General features: G+C 40.2%; 1 protein-coding gene across 4 annotated transcripts in view; it reads right to left on the bottom strand.

Moving 5' to 3' along the window:
• The window catches only part of Klhl32 (kelch like family member 32), a 215,337-nt gene that overhangs the window by 107,436 nt on the left and 81,173 nt on the right, over positions 1 to 26,728 (bottom strand). For all 4 annotated transcript variants that reach the window (XM_032905088.1, XM_032905100.1, XM_032905095.1 and 1 more), the window contains exon 4: positions 13,324 to 13,431. In XM_032905088.1, coding sequence (XP_032760979.1) covers positions 13,324 to 13,431 — 108 coding nt within the window. The remainder of the gene's footprint in view (positions 1 to 13,323; positions 13,432 to 26,728) is intronic.

Raw genomic sequence — 26,728 nt, 5'->3', positions numbered from 1 at the left:
CCTTCTACAGTTCTTTTGTGCAATGCCTTTTTTTTTCCTTTCTGCACCAGATTCTCTCCACGAGAAAGAGGCAGGCACTGGACCCACATACACACACAAGCACACACACAGGCATGCATGAGATCAGGCCTTTAACCTATTCTTATTATTTCTGAACAGCACAGAAACCAAGCTCTACTACTTTACTTGACTTTAGGAAACAATGAAAATCCCATTGGTATTTAGCATCGAAAGCCACGGTAGAAGCTTTTGTTAAGGGGTGGACTTACTATGAAACATGACTGAATGTGCAAGGACTTCTCTCAAGCTCAGGAAGCATATGATTCCACTTCTTCTCTCAATAATAAAAGGGAAAAATCTTCCCAGAGGCAAATGACATCGAGGTTTAAATGGGTCAAGAGAGAAAAAGAAGTGACTGATAGAACTCAGAATTTCTCTCTACAGCAGTCTTCTCAAGTTTCCATGTAGGAAAATCCAATTATGTGGAGAAACGCTTGACAAGAGGTAGGTGAGAAGAAAACGACTTTTTTGTTTCAAAATTAAAAATACTGTCCTTTAGAATATGGATTAGACTGTAGCCTGCAGATCCTGAGACACAGCTGAAAAGACTCAAGGTCCTTCCACCCTGCAGGCTTCTGCAGGTATTGTCAGAGGAATACAGGGTCTTGAAATTAAAATACTAAAACAACTATTAAATAATCTTAATGCTGATCCCAGTAGGCACACTTCGGCAAATTTTCTTCTAGAATTGTTTTATGTGCTACAGGCAGGGGAGGCTCATAAGTAAATCTGATGGAGACTTTTTCCATACAGAGTGACACATTTACCCCTGAAGGAATCATCCATGGGAAAGCAGTTCCAATTAAGATTGCTGTCACTTTGCTGCCTGGTTGGATGCTCAGGCCTCCAGAGAAAAGTATTCTGTTGTGGAGAATAAATATCGTTTCAGTCAAAATAAAGTGTTACATATACGTACCTCCCAGTAGGCTTCCTGTTCAGTATGCAGTCTATGGTGGTATTTAGAAATGACTACAGGGCAGGAACTGTCATCAATATCTTGCAAATGTTTGAGTAAGGTTACACACACACACACACACACACACACACTCGTGTGAACTTATGAATACCAAATAAAAATAAAAACTAAGGGAGAATTTCCTTTGATTTTTGACTCTTACCTATGTGAATAGTTTTATATGACTGCCGTTTTATATATATATATATATATATATATATATATATATATGTGTGTGTGTGTGTGTGTGTGTGTGTGTGTGTGTGTGTATGTGTATATATGACTAATCTTCATTTGTGAGAATAGCACATTTTATTAATTTGTGAAAGGCTTACAAATGGGAAGAGTAACAAAAACATTTCCTACTGCATGTGACACTAAAGCAGTCTCTGGATCAGAGAAAGGCAATTAGGATGTGTGTCGCTAAAGACACATTCTTTCCTGAACTCACAAAGCCCGGGCCAGGAGCTCTGTGTACCCTGTACACAGTGTATTCGTGACATTACTTGCCACCCCTTGCTGACTACACAGCCAGAATGTTCAAGAGGTAACCTATGGCCCTGAATTCCACTTGCTTGCATGCTGGCACTAAGCTCCTCAGTTCCTAGAAGTTATTCTAGAGCCACTGGGTTAGCTGTCTTACTTCCCAGCATTCTTTCCTTCATAAACTAGTCTCAGTGTTACATGTTCTTCACTATCTAGATGGAGGTATCTGTCTGTCTGTCTGTCTTAAAACATTACCTTCCTGTTTCTGTGAATGAGCGCTTTTCTACATGGAAATGAGGTATAGCACCTCCTGTGTCCGTCCCATCTTTCTCCTGTCTCTTCTATTCCATACTGGTCTGCAATGTGAGAAAGCAAGACGGAGGAGGCCAAAAACAAGAGCCATCTTCTTGCACACCAGGAGAAGTAAAAGCCAGTGCTTTCATGGGTTCATGTTTCCTCCTTCTAGGGCAGATCATTCCTGTGACAGTTTCCAGAACAAGGCCGGTTACCTCTGCCCCATGGCTCTTCCCTGCAGCAATCCCAGCAGCCATCTGTGGCTGTGCAAGGACACAAGGACCCCAACACACCCTGAGCCTTGCTCAAGCAATTAGTGAGCAGCGTATAGACAGAGGAAGAATGCTTGCCAATGAGCCCAAAGTTAAGTATATGCTTGTGAGCCGTGTGTTTGTGAAGACATGGGAAGAGTGCGCACATGCTCAGAGGAACTATTAGCCTTGGGGGAAATTCTGACTTTTCTTCAACACTTCCTGGATGAAGTCTGTGGGATGATTTCGAGAAGGCTGTACTCAGAACTGTGTGGAGGAGGAACACACACACACTGTTGCACTTAGCAGTATTCATTCATCACTCCCACACTGTACTCCAAACTTCTCTCCAAGACAGCAGCAATTGTCAGACACTTAAAATACCTTCGTTTTATACTATGCTTACTACAACCGGCTAAACTGATGATCAACTGTCAGCACACAGTGTGTGTGCGCACTTGTGTGTTCCTAAACAGCTATAAAGTGTGTATATGCACACACACTTTATTTATGATATATACTATATATTCACATATTATATAATTCATATTACATATGAATAAATGGTATATATATATATATGATTTATATACATATAATGATTGGAAACCATCACCGAAAGTCCATAATGATCAGTCCCAACAAAGAAACTGAAAAGCCATGCTTCATTGATATTAATTACCACATGCCAGATTCGTCTACGCACAACTCTAATTTCAACGCCACAGCAATGAGAAGTCTTCTCTGCATGTCTCTCGGATTTACTATAATTCATTGGTTTGCCATCATCTGTATCCCAGTCTCACGGCAAATTTATTACAAAATCTTTTTTTTTTTTTTGACACAAGGCCTCACTTTGTAACACTGAATGGCCTGAAATTTGCAATGTAGACCAGGCTAGCCTCGAATTCAGATATCCATCTGCCTCTGCCTTCGGGGTATGGAGATTAAAGGTGTGCACCACCAAACCTGACTACACAGACATTTTGATGTTTAAGAAGCCAAAGTTCCTTGGATGCTGTAAGAAATGCTACCTCATCTTCCAGTTTGTAGCAGAGCAGTGACACGAAGTGAACAAGAATGAAAACTCAAACCTTATAGGAGACACCCACCCCCATCCCCTGCCATCTAAAAACGGAGTTGTTTTCAAATCTCTCCAAGTACTTCTGTGCCTCTTTACACAAGATGCTAACAAACACGACATGTCTCTTTCTTGATGGCATTCAGAAAAAGAAAACAGACCTGGACTTAGGAAATTTCGCCAACCAGGTCAAAATACACAAAACACACAGGTGAATGATTTTAGTCTGTACATTATTACACCTCCTCGACCTTGTTTTGCTTTATTTTGTTTTGTTTTGTTTTGAGTCAGTCCATTACACCTCCTTGATCTTGTTTTGTTTTGTTTTGGTTTGGTTTGATTTGGTTTGGTTTGGGTTTCTGAGACAGTCTCCCTCCAGTCCTGCTATCCTGGATGGAGTTTATTATGTAGACCAAGCTATCCTAGAACTCCAGAGATTCCCCTGCCTCCGCCTGAAATCCAAGGTTTATGCCTAGCAGATCTTGCTGCCTTTCAAGAGAGGTCATCACATTCCTCAAGGTTGTTTTACAAATTAGGTCAAGAGAACACATAAAGTCCCCAGCACTGTGCCCTGACACCTTCACAGTGTTCTTCTGTGAGACAGATGCTCCTTCCTGCCCTATCAGGGAGCATCAAGTTGATGCTGTATGCCCTAGCTTCAGTATGTTGCTGTGTCTACTCTCTGGAGTTGGCCTCTGGTCTCCAGAAAGAATAAACGGAAGACCATAATAGGCTTGAAGCCTTGTGTTCTTTTCCTTTTTTCTTTTTTAAAGTTACCATATTTGCTACAAATATGTTTTGTATTAGTGTGACAAACACGATGACCAAAAGCAACTTGGGGAGAAAAGGACTTATTTTATTGTACGGTTTAGTGTCTATCCTTGAGGGATGTCAGGGCAAGAACTCAAGAAAGGAAGCTAGGGGTAGGAACTGAAGCACAAACAATGAAGAAATGCTGCTTACTGGCTTTCTTGCTCTCCATGGTTTGCTCAGCCTGCATTTTATAGCACCCTGAACCACCTGCTCAGAGGTGCTACCACCCCAGGGCACTAAGCCTCCCACGTCAATCATTGATGAAGAAAATGTCCCTAAAGAACAATCTGAGGGAGAGAGGTATTTGCCAATTAGAGTCTTTCTTCCCAAATGACTTTTGTTTCTGTCAAGTTGACAAAAATTAATCAGAACAATTGATACCTTGTCAACTTTACATAAATACTCATCACTGTTAAACCAAGACCTTTTCCTTTCTTGTTTCTCCCTAAGACCGCATGTTAATATCACAATATAAAACAGTATAACTTTAGCAGTCCCACTTAAAATTTCAGAATCTTAAAATATCCATCTCTTTAAATCTCCAAAGTGTCTCAGCTATGGGTTCCTGTAAACTAAAAAATTACTTACATACTTAACTTCCGAAAGAGAAAAACCAGAGCACATTAACAATCAGATCAAAGCAAAACCAAGCACCAGTCATGTAACTCAATGTCCAAGAAAGATCTTGAACTCATTCAGTATCTTCTGAGCTTCAAGGAGTGTGAACAGCTATCCTACTCTGGCTCTGACATACAGAACACACACAAGGCAGACTCCATAACTGCCATAGTCCTTGCTGGTCATCTCACAGCACTGCCATCTTAAATGGAGTATTCACTAAACCGAGGCTGCACCCTCATCTATAGCCTTCTGGCCTCTCTTCAGGGACTCTGACCCTGCCACAGGATCCCAAGTGATCTCAATTTCCTTCCATGAAGACAGGTAATGAAGGTATAACAACAATTCAGGTATCAAGAGAGAACTGTACACATGACATAATTTAGAACTAATATATTAATTTATACATGTGAACCAAAAAGCATAAAATGTATTATTTACTAACCACTACAAAAATGTGTGGTAACTGTGTATAATAGCTTCCCGCCTTAGTTTACTAAGACATAAACTTTTACTAGGCTAACCTTGAATCTGTTATCCACCATCCTCTTTTGCCTTTGTTTCACTCAATGTACGGTGTTTTTGCTTCTTCTATTTTAGTTCTAAATGCCATATTTGTCCTAGTTATTCTAAGGCACACATCTCAAATTCTACTGGATCAGAAAAAGAGACTGAACAATATTATAATTTAAAAACTGTTGTGAGTGTATGAGTGTTTTGCCTGCATGTCTGTCTGTGTACCTCTTATATGCCTGATGCCCACAGAGGCCAGAAAAAGGTACTGTATCCCCTAGGACTAAAGTTAGAGATGCTTGTGAGGTACCGTGTGGGTGTTGGAAATTGATCTGGGTTCTCTAAAAGATCCTCCAGAGCTCTGAACCATTGAACCATCTCTCCAGACCTGAATACCATACCTTCTAATAATCAGCTAAAGAAAATGTAGAGGAAAGGTAAACCTCACATTCTTCAAGATGTAAATGCTATCTTCTCTGTGAAATGCTGTGCTGGTGGTCCCTGGTGACTATGCCCCACTCTTTCGTGTGGTTTTCTGCTTCTACCATAACTCTCAAATTTTCTTGAGACTTTAATACTGTTAGGCTGCCTATTTTTAGAGGTCAGCTTGAAGCAAGATACAGTCATCTGAGAGGAGGAACCTCAATTGAGAAAAATGTCAATGAGATCAGGCTGTGGGCAAACCTGTAGGGCATCTTACTAATTAGTGTTTGGTGTAGGTGGGTCCAGCCCATTTTAAGTGGTTCCACCCCAGGGGTTGTGGTCCTGAGTTTCATAAGAAAGTAGGGTGAGAAATGCTTGGAGAGCAATCCAGTAAGCATCAGTCCTCCACATCAGCTCCTGCCTTCAAGTTGCTGCCCTATTTTGCTTCCTGACCTGACTGATTTCTGTGATGAACAGTTATATGGAAGAGTGAGAAAAATAAATCATTCCCTCCCCAAGTTGCATTGGGTCATGGTGTTTCACCACAGAAGTCTAACTTATACAGAAATTGGTACCAGGAGTGGGATAGTGCTATGACAGACCTGACCATGTGGTTTTTAGGTGGACTGTAGAGGGGCTTTGGAACTTTGGGCTGCAAAAGCCATTGAGCAGTGAGAGCTTGGTCAGCTGCTCTGTGGGAGGTTGGAATATAAGAGCACTGAGAGAAACGCAGATGTTGGAAGCCTGACTTATGAAGTTTCAGAGGAAAGCAAAGATTCTACTAGGCCATCTGTGTTAAGAATCTGTGGTATCTAGTCAGCTGCAGCTGAAGAGTCACTTGTAACTGACAAAAGACCAGAACTATCAAAGCAAAACCTTTGCTTTGCAAAAACAATGGATGCTGGTCTGTTGGGGCTGCAGAGTCCACTGTAATTAGAAGAGACCAGCATCTTTAAAGTCTTTTGGGAAATTTTCCTCATAGTCGGCACACAGAAGCTGTGTTCTAGAGGCAGCCAAGGCTGTATCTCATGCTGAATAACTTGCCATTTTAAGAGTCGCTGGGGTGTACGAGCTTGTAAGGCATGAGGCAATCATGGAGAGCAGTTGAGACATGTCACTGTGTGATGGGGCTGAAGTTCCTAAGGAGAATGCAGGAGAGACTATTGGTGAAAAGTGCATCCTACTTGCAGCAGGAGACCCCAGAATTTTGGAGACACCAGTACCATGGAGGAATCTCCAAGGACAACAGCAGTCATGGAACAAAGATGACCTAAGCCTTCCAGACAAGCTGTGTAAACTGTGGCAAGCCCTTTGGAGGAACCCAGAAAACTGTGAATCCCAGAAGTTTGACATTGAGATTTATACTGTTGGACATTGGTTTTGCTTTGTTCAGATTATGACTGTGCCCTGGTTCTTCCCTCTTGGACTAATAAAGTATTTATTATTGCTTTTACAAAAGGCCACCATTGACAGTCTTGGAAGTGTTAAAAAGGTTTTTGGAGATTTAGAAGCTGGATTTTAGAGAGACTTTGCCTTTTAAAAGATACTGGATATTTTAAAGATACTAAATTTTTTTCCGTTTTTTTCTTTATTAACTTGAGTATTTCTTTTTTTTTTTTTTTTTTTTTTTTTTTATTAACTTGAGTATTTCTTATATACATTTAGACTGTTATTCCCTTTCCGGTTTCGGGCAAACATCCCCTAATCCCTCCCCTTCCACCCTCCCCCCATTGCCGCCCTCCCCCCAACAATCTAGTTCACTGGGGGTTCAGTCTTAGCAGGACCCAGGGCTTCCCCTTCCACTGGTGCTCTTACTAGGATATTCATTGCTACCTATGAGGTCAGAGTCCAGGGTCAGTCCATGTATAGTCTTTAGGTAGTGGCTTAGTCCCTGGAAGCTCTGGTTGCTTGGCATTGTTGTACATGTGGGGTCTCGAGCCCCTTCAAGCTCATCCAGTTCTTTCTCTGATTCCTTCAACGGGGGTCCTATTCTCAGTTCAGTGGTTTGCTGCTGGCATTCGCCTCTGTATTTGCTGTATTCTGGCTGTGTCTCTCAGGAGCGATCTACATCCGGCTCCTGTTGGTCTGCACTTCTTTGCTTCATCCATCTTGTCTAATTGGGTGGCTGTATATGTATGGGCCACATGTGGGGCAGGCTCTGAATGGGTGTTCCTTCAGTCTCTGTTTTAATCTTTGCCTCTCTCTTCCCTGCCAAGGGTATTCTTTTTCCTCATTTAAAGAAGGAGTGAAGCATTCACATTTTGATCATCGGTCTTGAGTTTCATTTGTTCTAGGCATCTAGGGTAATTCAAGCATTTGGGCTAATAGCCACTTATCAATGAGTGCATACCATGTATGTCTTTCTGTGATTGGGTTAGCTCACTCAGGATGATATTTTCCAGTTCCAACCATTTGCCTACGAATTTCATAAAGTCGTTGTTTTTTGATAGCTGAGTAATATTCCATTGTGTAGATGTACCACATTTTCTGTATCCATTCCTCTGTTGAAGGGCATCTGGGTTCTTTCCAGCTTCTGGCTATTATAAATAAGGCTGCGATGAACATAGTGGAGCACGTGTCTTTTTTTTATATGTTGGGGCATCTTTTGGGTATATGCCCAAGAGAGGTATAGCTGGATCCTCAGGCAGTTCAATGTCCAATTTTCTGAGGAACCTCCAGACTGATTTCCAGAATGGTTGTACCAGTCTGCAACCCCACCAACAATGGCATCCTCGCCAGCATTTGCTGAGTTTTTGATCTTGGCCATTCTCACTGGTGTGAGGTGAAATCTCAGAGTTGTTTTGATTTGCGTTTCCCTTATGACTAAAGATGTTGAACATTTCTTTAGGTGTTTCTCAACCATTGGCATTCCTCAGCTGTGAATTCTTTGTTTAGCTCTGAACCCCATTTTTTAATAGGGTTATTTGTCTCCCCGGTCTAACTTTTGAGTTCTTTGTATATTTTGGATATAAGGCCTCTATCTGTTGTAGGATTGGTAAAGATCTTTTTCCCAATCTGTTGGTTGCCGTTTTGTCCTAACCACAGTGTCCTTTGCCTTACAGAAGCTTTGCAGTTTATGAGATCCCATTTGTCGATTCTTGATCTTAGAGCATAAGCCATTGGTGTTTTTGTTCAGGAAATTTTTTCCAGTGCACATGTGTTCCAGATGCTTCCCTAGTTTTTCTTCTATTAGTTTGAGTGTGTCTGGTTTGATGTGGAGGTCCTTGATCCACTTGGACTTAAGCTTTGTACAGGGCGATAAGCATGGATCAATCTGCATTCTTCTACATGTTGACCTCCAGTTGAACCAGCACCATTTGCTGAAAATGCTATCTTTTTTCCATTTGATGGTTTTGGCTCCTTTGTCAAAAATCAAGTGCCCATAGGTGTGTGGGTTCATTTCTGGGTCTTCAATTCTATTCCATTGGTCTATCTGTCTCTCTCTGTACCAATACCATGCAGTTTTTATCACTATTGCTCTGTAATACTGCTTGAGTTCAGGGATAGTGATTCCCCTGAAGTCCTTTTATTGTTGAGGATAGTTTAGCTATCCTGGGTTTTGTTATTCAGATGAATTTGCAAATTGTTCTGTCTAACTCTTTGAAGAATTGGATTGGTATTTTGATGGGGATTGCATTGAATCTGTAGATCGCTTTTGGTAAAATGGCCATTTTACTATATTAATCCTGCCAATCCATGAGCATGGAGATCTTTCCATCTTCTGAGGTCTTCTTCAATTTCTTTCTTCAGTGTCTTGAAGTTCTTATTGTACAGATCTTTTACTTGCTTGGTTAAAGTCACCGAGGTACTTTATATTGTTTGGGTCTATTATGAAGGGTGTCGTTTCCTTATTTTTTCTCGGCTTGTTTCTCTTTTTGTGTAGAGGAAGGCTACTGATTTATTTGAGTTAATTTTATACCCAGCCACTTTGCTGAAGTTGTTTATCAGCTTTAGTAGTTCTCTGGTGGAACTTTTTGGGATCACTTAAATATACTATCATATCATCTGCAAATAGTGATATTTTGACTTCTTCTTTTCGATCTGTATCCTTGACCTCCTTTTGATTGCTCTGGCTAGAACTTCAAGAACTATATTGAATAAGTAGGGAGAGAGTGGGCAGCCTTGTCTAGTCCCTGATTTTAGTGGGATTGCTTCAAGTTTCTCTCCATTTAGTTTAATGTTAGCAACTGGTTTGCTGTATATGACTTTTACTATGTTTAGGTATGGGCCTTGAATTCCTATTCTTTCCAGGATTTTTATCATGAAAGGGTGTTGAATTTTGTCAAATGCTTTCTCAGCATCTAATGAAATGATCATGTGGTTTTGTTCTTTCAGTTTGTTTATATAATGGATCACGTTGATGGTTTTCCATATATTAAACCATCCCTGCATGCCTGGGATGAAGCCTACTTGATCATGGTGGATGATTGTTTTGATGTGCTCTTATTCGGTTTGCCAGAATTTTATTGAGTATTTTTGCATCGATATTCATAAGGGAAATTGGTCTGAAGTTCTCTTTCTTTGTTGGGTCTTTGTGTGGTTTAGGTATAAGAGTAATTGTGGCTTCATAGAAGGAATTCGGTAGTGCTCCATCTGTTTCAATTTTGTGGAATAGTTTGGATAATATTGGTATGAGGTCTTCTATGAAGGTCTGATAGAAATTCTGCACTAATCCGTCTGGACCTGGGCTCTTTTGGTTGGGAGACCTTTAATGACTGCTTCTATTTCCTTAGGAGTTATGGGGTTGTTTAACTGGTTTATCTGTTCCTGATTTAACTTCGGTACCTGGTATCTGTCTAGGAAATTGTCCATTTCCTGTAGATTTTCAAGTTTTGTTGAATTTAGCCTTTTATAGTAAGATCTGATGATTTTTTGAATTTCCTCTGAATCTGTAGTTATGTCTCCCTTTTCATTTCTGATTTTGTTAATTTGGACACACTCTCTGTGTCCTCTCGTTAGTCCGGCTAGGGGTTTATCTATCTTGTTGATTTTCTCAAAGAACCAACTTTTGGTTCTGTTGATTCTTTCTATGGTCCATTTTGTTTCTACTTGGTTGATTTCAGCTCTGAGTTTGATTATTTCCTGCCTTCTACTCCTCCTGGGTGTATTTGCTTCTTTTTGTTCTAGAGCTTTTAGGTGTGCTGTCAAGCTGCTGACATATGCTCTTTCCTGTTTCTTTCTGCAGGCACTCAGCGCTATGAGTTTTCCTTTTAGCACAGCTTTCATTGTGTCCCATAAGTTTGGGTATGTTGTACCTTCGTTTTCATTAAATTCTAAAAAGTTTTTAATTTCTTTCTTTATTTCTTCCTTGACCAGGTTATCATTGAGTAGAGCATTGTTCAATTTCCACGTATATGTGGGCATTCTTCCCTTATTGTTATTGAAGACCAGCTTTAGGCCGTGGTGGTCCGATAGCTTGCATGGGATTATTTCTATCTTTCTGTACCTGTTGAGGCCTGTTTTTTGACCAATTATATGGTCAATTTTGGAGAAAGTACCATGAGGAGCTGAGAAGAAGGTATATCCTTTTGCTTTAGGGTAGAACGTTCTATAAATATCCGTTAAGTCCATTTGGCTCATGACTTCTCTTAGTCTGTCTACGTCTCTGTTTAATTTCTGTTTCCATGATCTGTCCATTGATGAGGTGGGTGTTGAAATCTCCTACTATTATTGTGTGAGGTGCAATGTGTGTTTTGAGCTTTAGTAAGGTTTCTTTTATGTATGTAGGTGCCCTTGTATTTGGGGCATAGATATTTAGGATTGAGAGTTCATCTTGGTGGATTTTTCCTTTGATGAATATAAAGTGTCCTTCCTTATCTTTTTTGATGACTTTTAGTTGAAAATTGATTTTATTTGATATTAGAATGGCTACTCCAGCTTGCTTCTTCCGACCATTTGCTTGGAAAGTTGTTTTCCAGCCTTTCACTCTGAGGTAGTGTCTGTCTTTGTCTCTGAGGTGTGTTTCCTGTAGGCAGCAAAATGCAGGGTCCTCGTTTACGTATCCAGTTTGTTAATCTATGTCTTTTTATTGGGGAGTTGAGGCCATTGATGTTGAGAGATATTAAGGAATAGTGATTATTGCTTCCTGTTATATTCATATTTGGATGTGAGGTTATGTTTTGTGCTTTTCTTCTCTTTTTTTTTGTTGCCAAGGCGATTAGTTTCTTGCTTCTTCTAGGGTATAGCTTGCCTCCTTATGTTGGGCTTTACCATTTATTATCCTTTGTAGTGCTGGATTTGTAGAAAGATATTGTGTAAATTTGGTTTTGTCATGGAATATCTTGGTTTCTCCATCTATGTTAATTGAGAGTTTTGCAGGATACAGTAGCCTGGGCTGGCATTTGTGTTCTCTTAGGGTCTATGACATCAGTCCAGGATCTTCTGGCCTTCATAGTTTCTGGCGAAAAGTCTGGTGTGATTCTGATAGGTCTGCCTTTATATGTTACTTGACCTTTTCCTTACTGCTTTTTAATATTCTTTCTTTATCTTGTGAGTTTGGTGTTTTGACTATTATGTGACGGGAGGTGTTTCTTTTCTGGTCCAATCTATTTGGAGTTCTGTAGGCTTCTTGTATGCCTATGGGTATCTCTTTTTTTTTAGGTTAGGGAAGTTTTTTCTTCTATGATTTTGTTGAAGATATTTACTGGTCCTTTGAGCTGGGAGTCTTCACTCTCTTCTATACCTATTATCCTTAGGTTTGATCTTCTCATTGAGTCCTGGATTTCCTGTATGTTTTGGACCAGTAGCTTTTTCTGCTTTACATTATCTTTGACAGTTGAGTCAATGATTTCTATGGAATCTTCTGCTCCTGAGATTCTCTCTTCCATCTCTTGTATTCTGTTGGTGAAGCTTGAAGATACTAAATTTTTGAAGTGTTTGAATTTATAAATACTATAGGACTTTTAAGTTTGTAATGTTTTATATTGTGACATTTACCTATATGAGTCTTAGGAATAAAGTAAAAGTGAAAGGTTATTATTAAATAGTGCAGTCAAGTTGACAAGAGGCCAATTGTGCTCACTATTTTAATGTCAGCTTAACACAAGTACAGTCATCTAAGTGAAGAGATCTATAATTAAGAAAATGGCTTTATAATATCAGGCTGTAGACAAGCGAGCATATAGGATATTTTCTTAATTAGTGATTGATGGGGGAGGACCTCAGCCCATTGTGAGTGGAGTCACTACTGAGCTGGCCCAAGTTCTATAAGAAATTCGGCTGAGTAACCCATAGACAATAAGACTGTAAGCAGCATTCTTTCATGGCCTTTACATCAGCTCCTGCCTCAGGTTCCTGTCCTATTTGAATTCCTGATCTGACTGCCACCTATGATGAACTGTATTGTAAACATTTTCCTCCCCAACCTGCTTTTAGTGATGGTGTTTCATCATACCATAATAACCCTAACTAAGAGTTTTGATTTTGTTTTTTGTGGCTAGGGGTCTTGTTCACAATACTACTAGGCTATAGCTCTTGCCCTGTTTGACTCTTGATTTTTAGATAATAAAGCCACAATTGGGTCATGGAGCTTAAGTGATAACTAGAATTCAACTAACTGTTCTTCTTTTCCCTATGACAGTACTTTGGATCATGAAAAACCAATCTTCACAACCACGTAATTGGGATTAAAAATGCTATGTTTCTGGATAACACTAAAAATCAAATGGCTCTACTCACCAATATGTCAGTTATAAAATTAGAAAGATGTGAATTTCTTTAAACATTAAAATCAGCATAATGTACAGCAACTAAAGCATATCCACTGCAGATAGGTTCCTTTGGTTGAGCAGTTAATAAGCAAAGCATTTGTATCACCTTTGGCACCGTACCTGTCCTGTGTATGCAAACTCCAGAGCCTGCTTTAAGCCCAAGCTGGTCACACCACGTAAATTTACTTCATCTGCTCCACTTTCCACCATACAAAGACTGAACATTGCCTGGAATGAGAAAAAAAAAAAAAAAAGACTGAATAATGGGATCTAAAAAGTAAGAGAGAAAGACAAAGAGAAAAATGAGGAAAAAATAGAACTTTTCAGTTAAAATGTAATTTTGGTTTCTGAAACACTTCCACAAGGCTTCATTTGCACAATCCTCTGCACCCATCTGATAGCTAAACAATTAAAATAAACACACATACACACACATGTACACATATATATACACATACACACATGCACACACATGTGTACATACACGCACACATATGTGTGCCTATACACACATACATGTACACATGTACACATACATACACAAACACACATGTACATACATGTGCGCATACATACACAAACACATACATGTACACACATGTACACATACACACATGTACACATACGTGCACATGCACATATACACATGTACACATTTATGCATACACACACATGTACACATACATACACACACACTGAACATTCTGCCCAATGGATGCAAAGTCAAGTCTCTTCTGATGTTTTTGTCTTTATAATCTTGCTTCTCTTCTCCCATTGAATAATCCTTTCCTTGTTCTATTTCAGTTACCAACAGCCAAACTTTGTTTGACAACTTAAATGCAAAATACCAAAAATGAACCACACATTGTGCCCAATAGTGCGATGACATTCCTAGTGTGCATCCTTTCTCCACCGCTTCCATGAAATGTGTTCTACCTACCCATTAGTCACTTAGGAGCCATTCAGTTAGCACATCAATTGGCATGGAATCACAGACCAGCCTAAAGCAGGCTGTAACATCTCTATCAGTAGCTTCCCCTTATTCAAGCAACTATATCATATCACACATGATGATACTTAAATATTTGGTACACTAAAATATATTGAGAGGGGCTGAGGCACATTATTATATTGTTGAACCTGTCCTAACAGAAAGATTAACAAGCCCTTATCACAACTAACTAAAAAGTACTCATAAATAGTAAAAGAACTGTGGGAAGTATGACAATCTCTAATTTCAAGTGGTACTACAAAACTATCATAATCAAAAGACCATGGTATTGGCTCCAAACCACACATATTGATTAAGGGATTCAACTGAAGACTCAGACATAAATCTACACACCTAGGGACACCTGATTTTCAACAAATGGTGCTGGCCAAAATGTATAGCTGCATGCATCCAGGTCTGCACCAGGTACCTTGCTTATATATTATGGCTTCCAGCTCAAAGTTTTTATAGGATGCCTGAGTGAACAAATGACTGGGTCTCTGTTCCTTCTGCCTTCTCTTGGGCTCTTTTCCTTCTGTTTATTTTGTCCAATTCAAAAGTGTTAGTTTTTGTGTTATCTTCCTTTATATTTTATTATACCTTATTGTTTATTATCTCTTAGAAGACTGTTCATTTTCTAATGAGAAAGTAGTTCTAGAACAGAGTGGAGGTGAGGAGGAACTGTGAGAAGTAGAGAGAAGGGAACTGTAATCGGGATATAGTATGTAAAAAAATCTATTTTTAATAAAAGCAAAAAGTCAATAAGAAAAAGAAAAATGAGACCATACTGCTCTTGCACAGTACTAGAGAACTTAGTACCCATCACCCTAATCAGATGGTTCACAGTCACTGGTAACTTCAGCCAGAAGATTAGACACCCTCTTGAAGCCCCTACAGACACCTGCACTCATGTTTACACACACACACACACACACACACACACACACACACACACACACACACACACACAGAGTAGTAGTAATAATAATAATAATAATAATAATAATAATAATAATAATAGTATTCAATTTCATGAACTTGATGACTACAAGTTAGCAATGCATATAAAGTACTCAGAATACAGCTTTAAATATGACAAGTTCTTGACAAAATTTATATTTTTGTAATAAGAAAGAATCAAAGTTAAGTTTCTTTTCCACACTTCCTAGAGAAAATAATACAACAGGAGAATACTGAAAATCCAGGGTTGCTATACATAAAAACTAACAGAGTTACTTTAGAGTTTATGGATTTGCTTATGTATTTAGAAGACATCCTCATATTATTTTTTTAGAGATTTATTTATTTATTACATATGAGTACACTGTAGCTGTCTTCAGACACACCAGAAGAGGGCATTGGGTCTCTTTACAGATGGTTGTGAGCCACCATGTGGTTGCTGGGAATTGAACTCAGGACCTCTGGAAGAGTAGTCGGGTGCTCTTAACCGCTGAGCCATCTCTCCAGCCCGACATCCTGATATTATTAGGGTTACCATGCAGTGATGAAACACCATGACCAAAACCAAGTTGGGGAGGAAAGTCTTTATTCAGCTTACACTTCCACATCAAAGGAAGTCAGGGCAGGAACTCAAACAGGGCAGAAACCAGGAGGCAGGAGCTGATGATGGGGTTATGGTGGGATGCTGGTTACTGGATCGATCAACATGTGATCTTATAGAAACCAGGACCACCAGCCCAGGGATCCCAGCCCTCTCAGGTAAATGAATGAACAAGCCACGATGTTTCTCAAAACCTCCACACTAATGATCTACTGTTATAGCATCAAAAGCAAGAAGAATTTGTTCTAAGAAAAAAATTTTACATGTTAGATATGGACATATGAAACTTGTATCTGTTAGAAACAACATCTAACATAAGCTACACACTTCAAGCAAGTTCAAAGCTAGACATTTAGAGACAAAACACACGCACACAAAACATATGGCTACAACATTCTGCCAATGCCCGGGAGCCAATTCTGACAAGGAGTATGAAAACACAGCTCAGACTCTTGTTTGGTTCACGCTGTCTTGTGTCTGGGAGAGACGTGGCCAGGCTGATATTTACAGTCTTCGCAGCTTCCTCTTCGCTGGTAATGTGCTGCCACAGCCACAAATCTTTCTAATTGAGAACCCATTTGGTGGGAATGCGGTCAACTTGCAGTGCCTACCACAGAGGGAGCACTGTGGATTTATGATGCGTTATTCTCTCTTTCTTCACAGAGAAATGACACAAATTGAGTTCTAAAATCACAGTCCATGAATTAAGCTGGCTTGGATCACACTGGTTGTCATTCAGTCGCCAGATGAACTACAACCACACCGAACCACAGTGCACAAGGCCTCGAGACTGACAGAAAGTGACACCTTCACTGATTAGCAAGACAGCAGGTGACAGATGTGCTGACACACTACATTCAAAGATGTTGAAATATGATGGCTTTTTACCAGGTAATCTGCAGCTTTGCTGTTAGCACTCTATGTGGGCAAGACGTACTTATTATTGACCTAAAGAATCTTATGGGCAAAGTAACTAAATTGTTGGGGTGGGGGATACATTCATATCTCGCCTTTATGATAGAAAGTGAAATAAACAGAAACAGGATGTTTCAGGAAGCCACTTTTAAAAAGCCACTTTAGGGTAACTACAGCAGATCTAGTCTGGGCTTCTGCATCTTCTGTATACCCTGTCCTATATAATTAGTCTACAATCTTTACCACAGTCATGAGATGTTACCAACATCTGAACTAAGTTCTGGATCAACAAAGATTATACATTTTGCTCAATTAAGTATTTGATATAGTAGCTTATAGTTTTATAGTTTAATAGTTATTGTTTACTGCATATTGATTGTAGCTCATGCACAGAAGGCGTAGCAAGCTTCAGGTAATGAGACCACTCATTTAATTGCAACTGTATCTTTGCCCTCTACAGGGAAGGCAAGGTCCCTGTCACAGATGCTCTGGACCATTTACTTCTTTTATCACACAAATGTAGTAACCCAAACCATCTGGGGAGAGCCTCCCCTGAAAGAGTAGAAGGATTCAGTGGGAAACATTTTTGTCTGTAATACATTTATAAGTATTTTAAGTTTTCTCCAAACAGTAGAGTAATGCTCTCAGGTAACAGGTCACCACAGGGAAACCAAAACAGTAGGATTATTTGGCCAGAGATATGTTCATAGACCGTCATGGAAATACCAATTTCCTCTCACCTCAACTACACAGAATAAAGAAAGATCATATTAAGATCATTATGAAAATCACAGCCCAAAAATGCAGAAAACAAGTGTTTACGTGGTGCCCAACCCTGGCTGTCACACTGTCCAATAACACAACTCCCCTACCTAAGGCTCAGGGGCAGAGCCAGGACAGGAAGTCTGTGGTGAGACTGTGTCTCAGGGGAATAGCGGAGCCCTTCCAGCCTGTCTGCAGATGGCAGTCAACCCTGCTGGATTCTGAAAATGAGCTTTCAATGATGGCAAGAGAGCAGTGGGCTCCCATTCTCAACTGATCAGGGACTAGAAAGTGACAGAAACAGGAAGGGCCAAGGCAAGAAAGAAAGTGACCCAGTGCAACATCATCCTCTAGAATGCCTGGCCTGGAACTCTCGCTGTTGATCGGCCGGTCTCAAACTCACAGAGATCTGCCTGCCTCTGTCTCCAGAGTGCTGGGATTAAAGGTGTGCACCACCATTGCCCAGCTTATGCTCGTTTTTTCCGAACACCTTTCAAATATGTTGCTTGCTTATTCAAAGGACTCGGCGTGCTTTGAAGCTTTGTTCTGGAAGAGGTGCTTTTTAAATTAGTGCTGATAGAGAGCCTGCATCACAAGTTCCATCGTGGCTTTTCCAGAACTCTGGAGGTTCTTTCCCTTCAGAAGTGCTTCTTCTGGAGTAGATGGTAACAGGATGAAAAGCAAAAACAAAAAACAAAAAACAAAAAACAAAAAACAAAAACAAAAAAAACAAAAAAAACAACAACAACAACAACAAAACCAAAAAAAACAAAAAAACAAAAAAACAACAACAACAAAAAAAAACCCCATGCATACTAAGCTGGTCCTGGCTAACATTAACATAAATGTGAAAGCCAAAACATACTACCTACCATAGAGATGGATAACCATGAAGGAAAGTACTTATCCTTGAGAGCTGTTATGCCCTCTAGAGGTCAGTTTCTTTCATACCTTGGCCTATCTTGCTTCTGTCACCTCATCTTTAGAACACCTCCCTATGAAGAGACCTTCTAGCCTGTCTCCGGATGGCAGCGGATCCTTCTTTTCAAAGTTTTGTGCGGGCACCTGGATTTTCTGCATGAAGACAGCTATCCCAAGGCAAATTGGGGTGTGTATGAGCAAACCCAATGGAAGAGTCTGTACTGAAGAATATAAAACAGGAATTCATGGGCATCCTATAACACAAAAGAAGCTTTGAGGGGCTCTGAGTGTGTTTAGGAATCACAATTAAGCCAACTTCTCCCCACGTGTACTTCTTACATTCTTTGGAGTGTCGCCTGTTGGGTATTTGTTTCTCATTGAGAAGCTCCCACTCTGTGATCTAGATTGGGTTTGATCCTCCTGCTCCAGCCTCTAATTGCATCATTAATCACAATTAGTATCTAAAAACTAAGGGATGGAGAGATAGATGGCTCAGAAGTTAAGAGCACTTCTTCCAGAAGACCCAGATTCAGTTCTAGCATCTACATAGTGGCTCACCACCATCCAGCTGTATTTTGAAAGCATTATCATCCTATGACCTTGTATAAGACAGAGGTCAGAACTTAGGCAAATACTTCACCCTCCAATCCCAGGGACTGGTCTTACATGCAAATAATACATGGACATATGTAAAGGTAAAACACCTGATTACATAAAATAAATAATAAAGTTAGATTTTTTTTCAAATGTAGTAGACAGCTGGGCTGTTATTCCCATGTCATCTCTGAACTACTGGCATTGACTTCATCAAAGAACCTGATAAGTATGAAGAATCTTGGGTACCACCCCACACTCACTGAATGGGAAGTTAAGTTTTAGCGACAACTCCAGGCAGACCTCAGACATGTGAATGTTTGAGAAGTGCAGGTACCGTCTTCTCCCTACCCCATCATCATTTCTTGCATGACTGGATATTCGAACTTTTGAGATACCTATTGACCTTGCTGGCGAAGAGTTAGTAAAACTCTTTCCTATACAGGGGTACAAAATCATATTTGCTAGCTTTCTCCTCTCTCCTATACAGTGCCAGCAAATTCTCAATCACTTCTGCTTATTAGCCCTTCAGACGTCTAGTGATAGTAGATTTCCCTCTCTAGAGAGGACAGCTAACTCTGAATTCTGAGCTCTCCTACAAATCTTGTCCAAATTTCAACAAGTTCAGTGTATACCTAGATTCAGAGGGACTGAAAAAAATACTTCTGAGGAAATAAAAGGTATTTTTAAAAAAGATGAGCACTCATTACAGCTATATTTTGGAAGCGTTAGCATCCTATGACCTTGTATAGGTCAGGAGTCAGAGCTTAGGCAAATACTTCACCCTACCACCACCCCCACCCCCACTCCTGTGCGCTAATATTCACTGGTTTGTTTTCCTCTTTTCATATTTTCCTGAAGAGGAACTTCAAGTGCTTGCCTCAGAGATGCTTTCACACAAACCACTTAAAATATAACTTTGAAACTCAAGAAGTAGAATCTTGAAGCAATTAAGCTTTCTCGGAAGAGTGGCAAGGAATCTCTTGTTTATGCAATCTGATATCAGCAATGGCTTCCTGGAGCCTTTCTGAAGACTGAGATCACACTCGTGTCACACGAGTATGGGAGTATAGTTAGCATGTAGGCATGAGATCTATAATGCAAATAACAAAGGACCAGGAGAAATTACACACTAAATCAAAGCACTGCCCTACAAATTTCAATGTCAACCACAAAACCCTATTGCATTTTTTATACAGAACTTTTTAAAGGGTTTTTGAAAGGTAACAGTATGATTTGAGGTCGATTAAAACTTACTATTCTACTCTCTTAGGGCCCAATACAAATCAACACATTGTCACCTGTAATCCCAACACTAGAGAGGGTGAAGCAGGCCAGACTGGATTGAGAGGCTAGCTAAGTCTTACATATAGTATTAGCCTAACTTGAGTAAGGCTTTGTGTCCTATGTGCATCACCACAAAAATAAACAAATCCCATGGAAGCAAAAGATTATTCAAAAATTTCACCTAAAATGTTTATAGACCTCTTCTTTTTTTGTTAAATTCAACCACTGTGATGGCTAAACTTGGTTTTCACCTTGACTTCATCATCTCAAATAAACTAAAACACTGGGTACACTTGTGTCAGACTTTTCTAAATAAAACATTTGAAGTGGGAAGACGTCTAGCCTGGATCTTTTGAGGTAGGAAGATTCACCTTTAATCTGGGCCATAGCCACCTTCTCCTGGTAGCCTATCTTAAAGACATGGAATATTGCTCTTGTTGCCTGCTTGCTCTTGCACTCACTGGGAAGTCCACCTTCACCTTCATTAGAGCCCACTTCTTTTGGATTCTGACATATACTGAAGACATATCGCCTCATGGACTGAGATATTGGTTTCATGAATCTCTTCTTAGTAGACAGCCATTGTTGAACTACCTGGACCACAGCCTGTAAGTCATTCCAATAAATCTCTCTCTCTCTCTCTCTCTCTCTCTCTCTCTCTCTCTCCTCTCTCTCTCTCTCTCTCTCTCTCTCTCTCTCACACACACACACACACACACACACACACACACATTGACACAGAGCTCTGTTCCTCCTAGAAAACCCTAACTGATACAGGTATTGGTACCAAATGTGGTTCTAGAGTAACAGAAGTATAAAGATGAATTTTAGATACATAAAAATATTTTTAAATATTAAAATAGGCTTTCTAATCTGCTAATATCTATAGTTGCTGAGCCTTTCCTAAAACTTGGAGAATATGGTGTGAAGTATTTTACAAAATTAAAGGGAAAAAATGTATTTGGTTTTCCTGATTCGCCTGTTCCGAGTGGCAATGGATCTGGTGATTGTGTAGATAACAGTTTTGACGACTGGTGAAAAGGTAAGAAAACTGAGGATGCTCCTAGCATCTCTGGATAAACTGACAAAGGAAAAGAATGGGCTCTGCCATAAAATGAACCGGCTTCTCACATCTCAGGACAGGGTAAGGATAGCGATGAAGTCGGTGATCAAACCGACAGGTTCCAGCTGCACATAAGCAGTCTAAAGGTTTCTAAGTGTGCCCTGGGAAGGAATCTTATCTCCAGCAGCCAAGGGTGTCATCAGTTAAGTAAGAGTGTTAATTGGTAATGAATGGGATCTTGTAACTCGGGATGGGGCTATGTGAGATGGCCCTATTAGATTTTGAACCCTCAGATTCACAAGGGTCAATTTCACCTAAGAAAGTAGTCTTGACACCTTTAGCCATAGATATATTAACACCTAACCCCTGGGAAATTGACTTCTTCCCCCTTGACTGAGGAATTAATTCTTCATTGTCTGCTACCTGCAGTAACTTTCTCTGAAGGAGATGCCAGGTAAGACAACACTAATGTCCTCCTCACCCACCAAAAGTTGCCTCTCGACTTATTAACAGACTCAAGGAAAGGAGGGCTTCCGGAGGGGAGGGTGAAAGTGTAGTCCAGGAGGAGGTGCTTAATGAGTTTGCTAATTCATTCAAGAGAAAGTTTGGGAAATCTGTGTGGGAATGGATTTTAAGGGTGTGAGAAAATGGTGGACGAAACATAAAACTGGATTAGGCTGATTGTATTGATCTAAGTCCTCTGAGTGGAGATTCTAGGTATAATGTGGAAGCTTTTACAATTTTTTAAAACTGTCAAAAGTTTGTTTAAATGAAGCGTTCGTCAAAAGATGACATACTGAAATGGAGTTGGAGATGTCTGATATCTCTTGGGTTAATGTTGATGAAAGGATTTTAAGTCTCAGGAAAACTGCAATGCTAGAGTGGGTATGGTATGTGAAACCTAACTGCTCACAATGGGAAGGCCCAGAAGACACGCCTCTATTAATCCTATAAGACACGAACAGTGAGGCGACACAAACACATTTAAAGGGCTTTGGTGTCACTTTTGCCTGATGTCAGACATTAAGAGTTGGAGGTATTGATGCTCAGTTGGATGAATTAAATGCAATGGATTTAATTCGGCCCTGATGTAGCAGCGTCCAGGTGGCAGCCCCGAATCACCAAAGACAAGGTGCTTGCTGTAGAGATTCACCTGAAAGATGTAAGGAGATGGACACACGGTTCTGGAGCATAAGTAGCCAGCCACATGACAGAATGTAGGCTAGAATAAATGGGATATGTTATGTCTAGTCAAAAAAGAGCCTAGCTATATGGCCAAAGTATTTGTAAGTATATTTCGAGTCTGTCTTATTTCTGGGAGCATGGGGCTGGGAGGAAGAACCAGGACCTAACTTCCACAGATTATAGCATTTGTAATGGCCAGCATAAGCAATGTCCACAGTGTCCTAACCCATGATGGTTAGTTAGCACAAGCAGTGATTTTTATGGTAAACCATACAACTTCCACAGACCTTTGTTACTGGCTAATCAATTATGCTATTTTCAGGCAAGAACTAGAAACTAAATTTAAGTTTGAGCTATATAAGCAGAAAATTTCTCAAACAAAGGAAACAAAGGCTCCACTAGAACATGTCAAAAGGGGATCTTGACCTGTGAAACAATTTTCAGATTTAAGGCAGTTTGCAGACACGGACCCTGTGAAATAAAGGAAAGTCCAGGTTCTACTGAGGAAGGGCCTTGAGAAAATACCCAAAAGTTTTAATGTTGGTCTTTCTGCAGTCCTTCCCTAGAGGGAACTAAGGCTTTTTACAAGGGTAACTATACACTGGGGAAAAGGAAATAGCTAGAGTTTCCAGAGTTTGTTGGGTACTCATTTTTAATAGATGCTGATTGTGGGAAGATTCCAAGAAACACTGCAGTGCTCCATTTAAAGTAGGGGTTTAAGGTGTCAGGTGATTAATGCATTTTTGGCTGGTATCTCATCATAAGTCCATTATGTCCCTAAACTTACCCTGTGGTTATTTCCCCAGTCCTCAAATGTACAATTGGAGAAGATATATTTAGAATTTGGCATAATTCCCACATTGGTTCCATGACCTGTGCAGTGGAGTGAGGGCTATTATGGTGAGAACGGTTAAATGGAAGCTTTAAGACTTGCTCCACCAAGGAAAATAATGAATCAAAAACAGGATCACATTCCTAGAAGAACTGTAGAAAGTAATGCCACTATCAAGGATTTGAAAGACACAGGGTAGTAGTGTTCCACATCCCCCTTTAACTCTCCTATCTGGCTAGTAAAAGAAGACAGAGAGAATGGAGAATTACAGTTGACCATCAAATCAGTCAAGTAGTGAGTCCAATTGTAGCTGTGGTCTCAGATGTGGTGTCCTTACTTGGAGCAGATTAACACATCTCCTAGCACATGGTATATAGCTACTGATCTGGCAATGCCTTTTACTCAGTGCCTGTTTACAAAGACCACCAGCAGCAGTTTGCTTTCAGTTGGCAAGGCCAGCAGTACACTTACAGTTTTACCTCAAGGACATATTACTCTCCAGCACTGTGTCATAACTTAGTTAGGTGGGATCTTGATTGTCTCATCCACAAAAATATCACATTGGTCCACTATATTGATGACATTATACTGACTAAAGAAAGCAAGCAGGTAGTAGCAACTAATTTGGACTTATCGGTAACACATATGTGCACCAGACGATGGGAAATAAATCCAACCAAAATTCCAGGGCCCCCTCAGTGAAATTCAGAGATAGTCCTTCCGAGGCAGCCATTCTCAACCATGGGTCCGGACCACTCTGTTGGGGCTGAGTGACTCTTTCATGGAGTTGGCATATCAGACATTCATATTAAAATTCAGTAACAGTAGCAAAATTAGAGTTATGAAGTAGCAATGAAAATACTTTGTGGTTGGTGGTCACAACAACATGCCATAGCCCTATGTAGGGTGAGAAGCACTGTTCTAAAGAGAAGGCTAAATTATTGAACCTGGCCACTCCCATCACCAAGAAAGAAACATAACCTTTAGCAAGCCTATGTGGATTCTGGAGACAACACATTCCTCTCTTGGGTATGTTACTCCAGCTCATATATCAAGGGACTCAGAAAACTGCTAGCTTCATGTAAGGCCTGGAATAGGAAAGGGCTCTTCAACAAGCACAGGTTGTTGTAAAGCTGCTCGGCCATTTGAACCATATGGTCCATGAGACCTGGCGGTACTTGAAATATCAGTGGTGGATAAGGATGCTGTATGGCCCCTGCAAGTAAATCACGGAGAAACCTTTTGTATTTTTGAGCAAGGCTCTACCATAATCTGCAAACAACTATTTTCCCTTTGAGAGACAGCTTTCAGCCTATTTATCGATTCTTAGTGGAAACTGAATGTTTGACCATGGGACACCAAGTGACCATTTGGTCTGAGCTGCCCCACCATGAGCTATATGTTATCTGACTCACCAAGTAGGACGTGAACAGCAGTAATCCATTATGAAATGGAAGTGGTATATATGTCAGTAGGTCTGAGCAGGTCCCAATGGCACTAAAGCAAATTATTTGAAGAAGTTGCCCAAATGCATATGGTTTCTACTCTCATTACAATGCCATCCATGTCATTGGCCAAAGTGCACATGAATAAAGTGACCATGGTGGTAGAGATGGAGGTTATTAATGGACTTTTATTCACTGAAATTTCTCTGGCTACAGCTGCTGCTGAGGAACAGATTTGCCAACAGCAGAGACCAACACTGAACACCATTCCCTGGGATGACCAGCCAGTGGCCTGGTGGCAGGTTGACGCATTGGACCACTTCCTCTGTAGAGAAGACACTTGTTCTTTTTTTTTTTGGAGCTGGGGACCGAACCCAGGGCCTTGCGCTTGCTAGGCAAGCGCTCTACCACTGAGCTAAATCCCCAACCCCGACACTTGTTCTTACTGAATAAACATTTCTTCTGGTAATAGATTTGCCTTGCCTGCATGTCATATTCCTGCCAAAACTACCATTTGTGGAATGCCTTATCCACCATCATGGTATTCTACTTGCTTTTGACCAGCCAGAAATCCCCTGGTCTTACCATGTTCTTGACCATCTTGAAGCAGTTGGCCTGATATAAAGATGGAATGACCTTTTGAAGACACATTTACAGTGCCCAGGTAGCAGCAGCCTGGAAGGCTGGGGCAGGGTTCTCCCAAAGGCAGTGTATACTTTGAGTCAGATTCTAATACATGGTGCAGTTGAGCCCATAGCTATGATCCATGGAATCAAGGACAATAGTTCCACTCATTATTACCCCGAGCAAACCCACTAGGAAAATGTTTGTTCCCTGTTCCTATTACCTTAAGTCTTCTGGCCTACATGTTTGGTCCTAGAGAGGAGAGCACTATTTCCAGGAGACACAACAAACACTCTATTGCACTGGAAGTTCACACTCCACCTCCCCTCCAGCCACTTTGGCCTTCTGATGTCCTTAAACCCTACAGATCAAGAAAGGAATAGGTGTTAGACAGGGTGATTGATCCAAATTACCAAAAGGAAGCTGGATGACTTCTCCACAACAGAAGCAAGATTATGTCTGGAGTGCAAGCGATCCTTTAGCGCATCTCTTGCTGCTACCGTGTCCTGTCATTAAAGTCAGTGTGAAACCACAACAGCCTAATCCAGAAAGGATGACAAAAGACACAGACCCTTCGGGAATGAAGGTGTCACTCCTCCATTAAAGAGCTGAGACCTACTGAGGTGCTTGCTGAGGGTGGAGGAAACTCGGAATGTGTAGTAGAGGAAGAGAGTTATAAACACAAGTTAACACCACATAGTCAGTTGCAGAAAAGAGGATTATAATAATAATAATGACTGTCTTGTCATATTTTGTTAAGAAAGTGTTTATACAGATATTTGTGCTTTCTCTCCTTGACTTCTTTATCATGTAGTATAACATCAATTACGAGACTATCAGGGGTTATCATATTTAAGTTTAGGATAGTAAAAGAATGTCCCTCAAGGGGCATTGCCATGCATTCTAAATGAATAATATGTCTGTGGTTGAATGAGGGATAATTATGTCATGTTAAGCACAATAGTGACCTGGTTAAATGTTTAAGGCATTTGTGATTGTATGTGAAATAGTTATATCAGGTTGGGTATAATTATGACCTGTTCTTTTTTTTTTTTTCACTTGAAAATTAAGCATGACATAAGGAGATATGATTGTGTATCAGGCTGACAAGGGAAGGACTCATGGCTAGTCTTAGTTGCCAACTTGACATATTTGGAATTATAAAAGCTCAATTGTCTGGATACATGTAAGAGGTATTTTTTTTTTCTTAACTAAATCACTTGAAATGGGAATACCAACTTTCAGCCTGAACCCTTTGAGGTAGGAAGATCTCCCTGTAATCTAGGCCACACCCACCTCCTGCTGGCAGCCTATATAAAGGACAGGGAGAAAGGAGGCTTGCTTT

This window comes from Rattus rattus, chromosome 1 (genome assembly GCF_011064425.1).
Source record: "Rattus rattus isolate New Zealand chromosome 1, Rrattus_CSIRO_v1, whole genome shotgun sequence".
Classification (NCBI taxonomy): domain Eukaryota; kingdom Metazoa; phylum Chordata; class Mammalia; order Rodentia; family Muridae; genus Rattus; species Rattus rattus.
The sequence above is the reverse complement of the archived record's forward strand: the minus strand, read 5'-3'. Positions and strand labels throughout refer to the sequence as shown.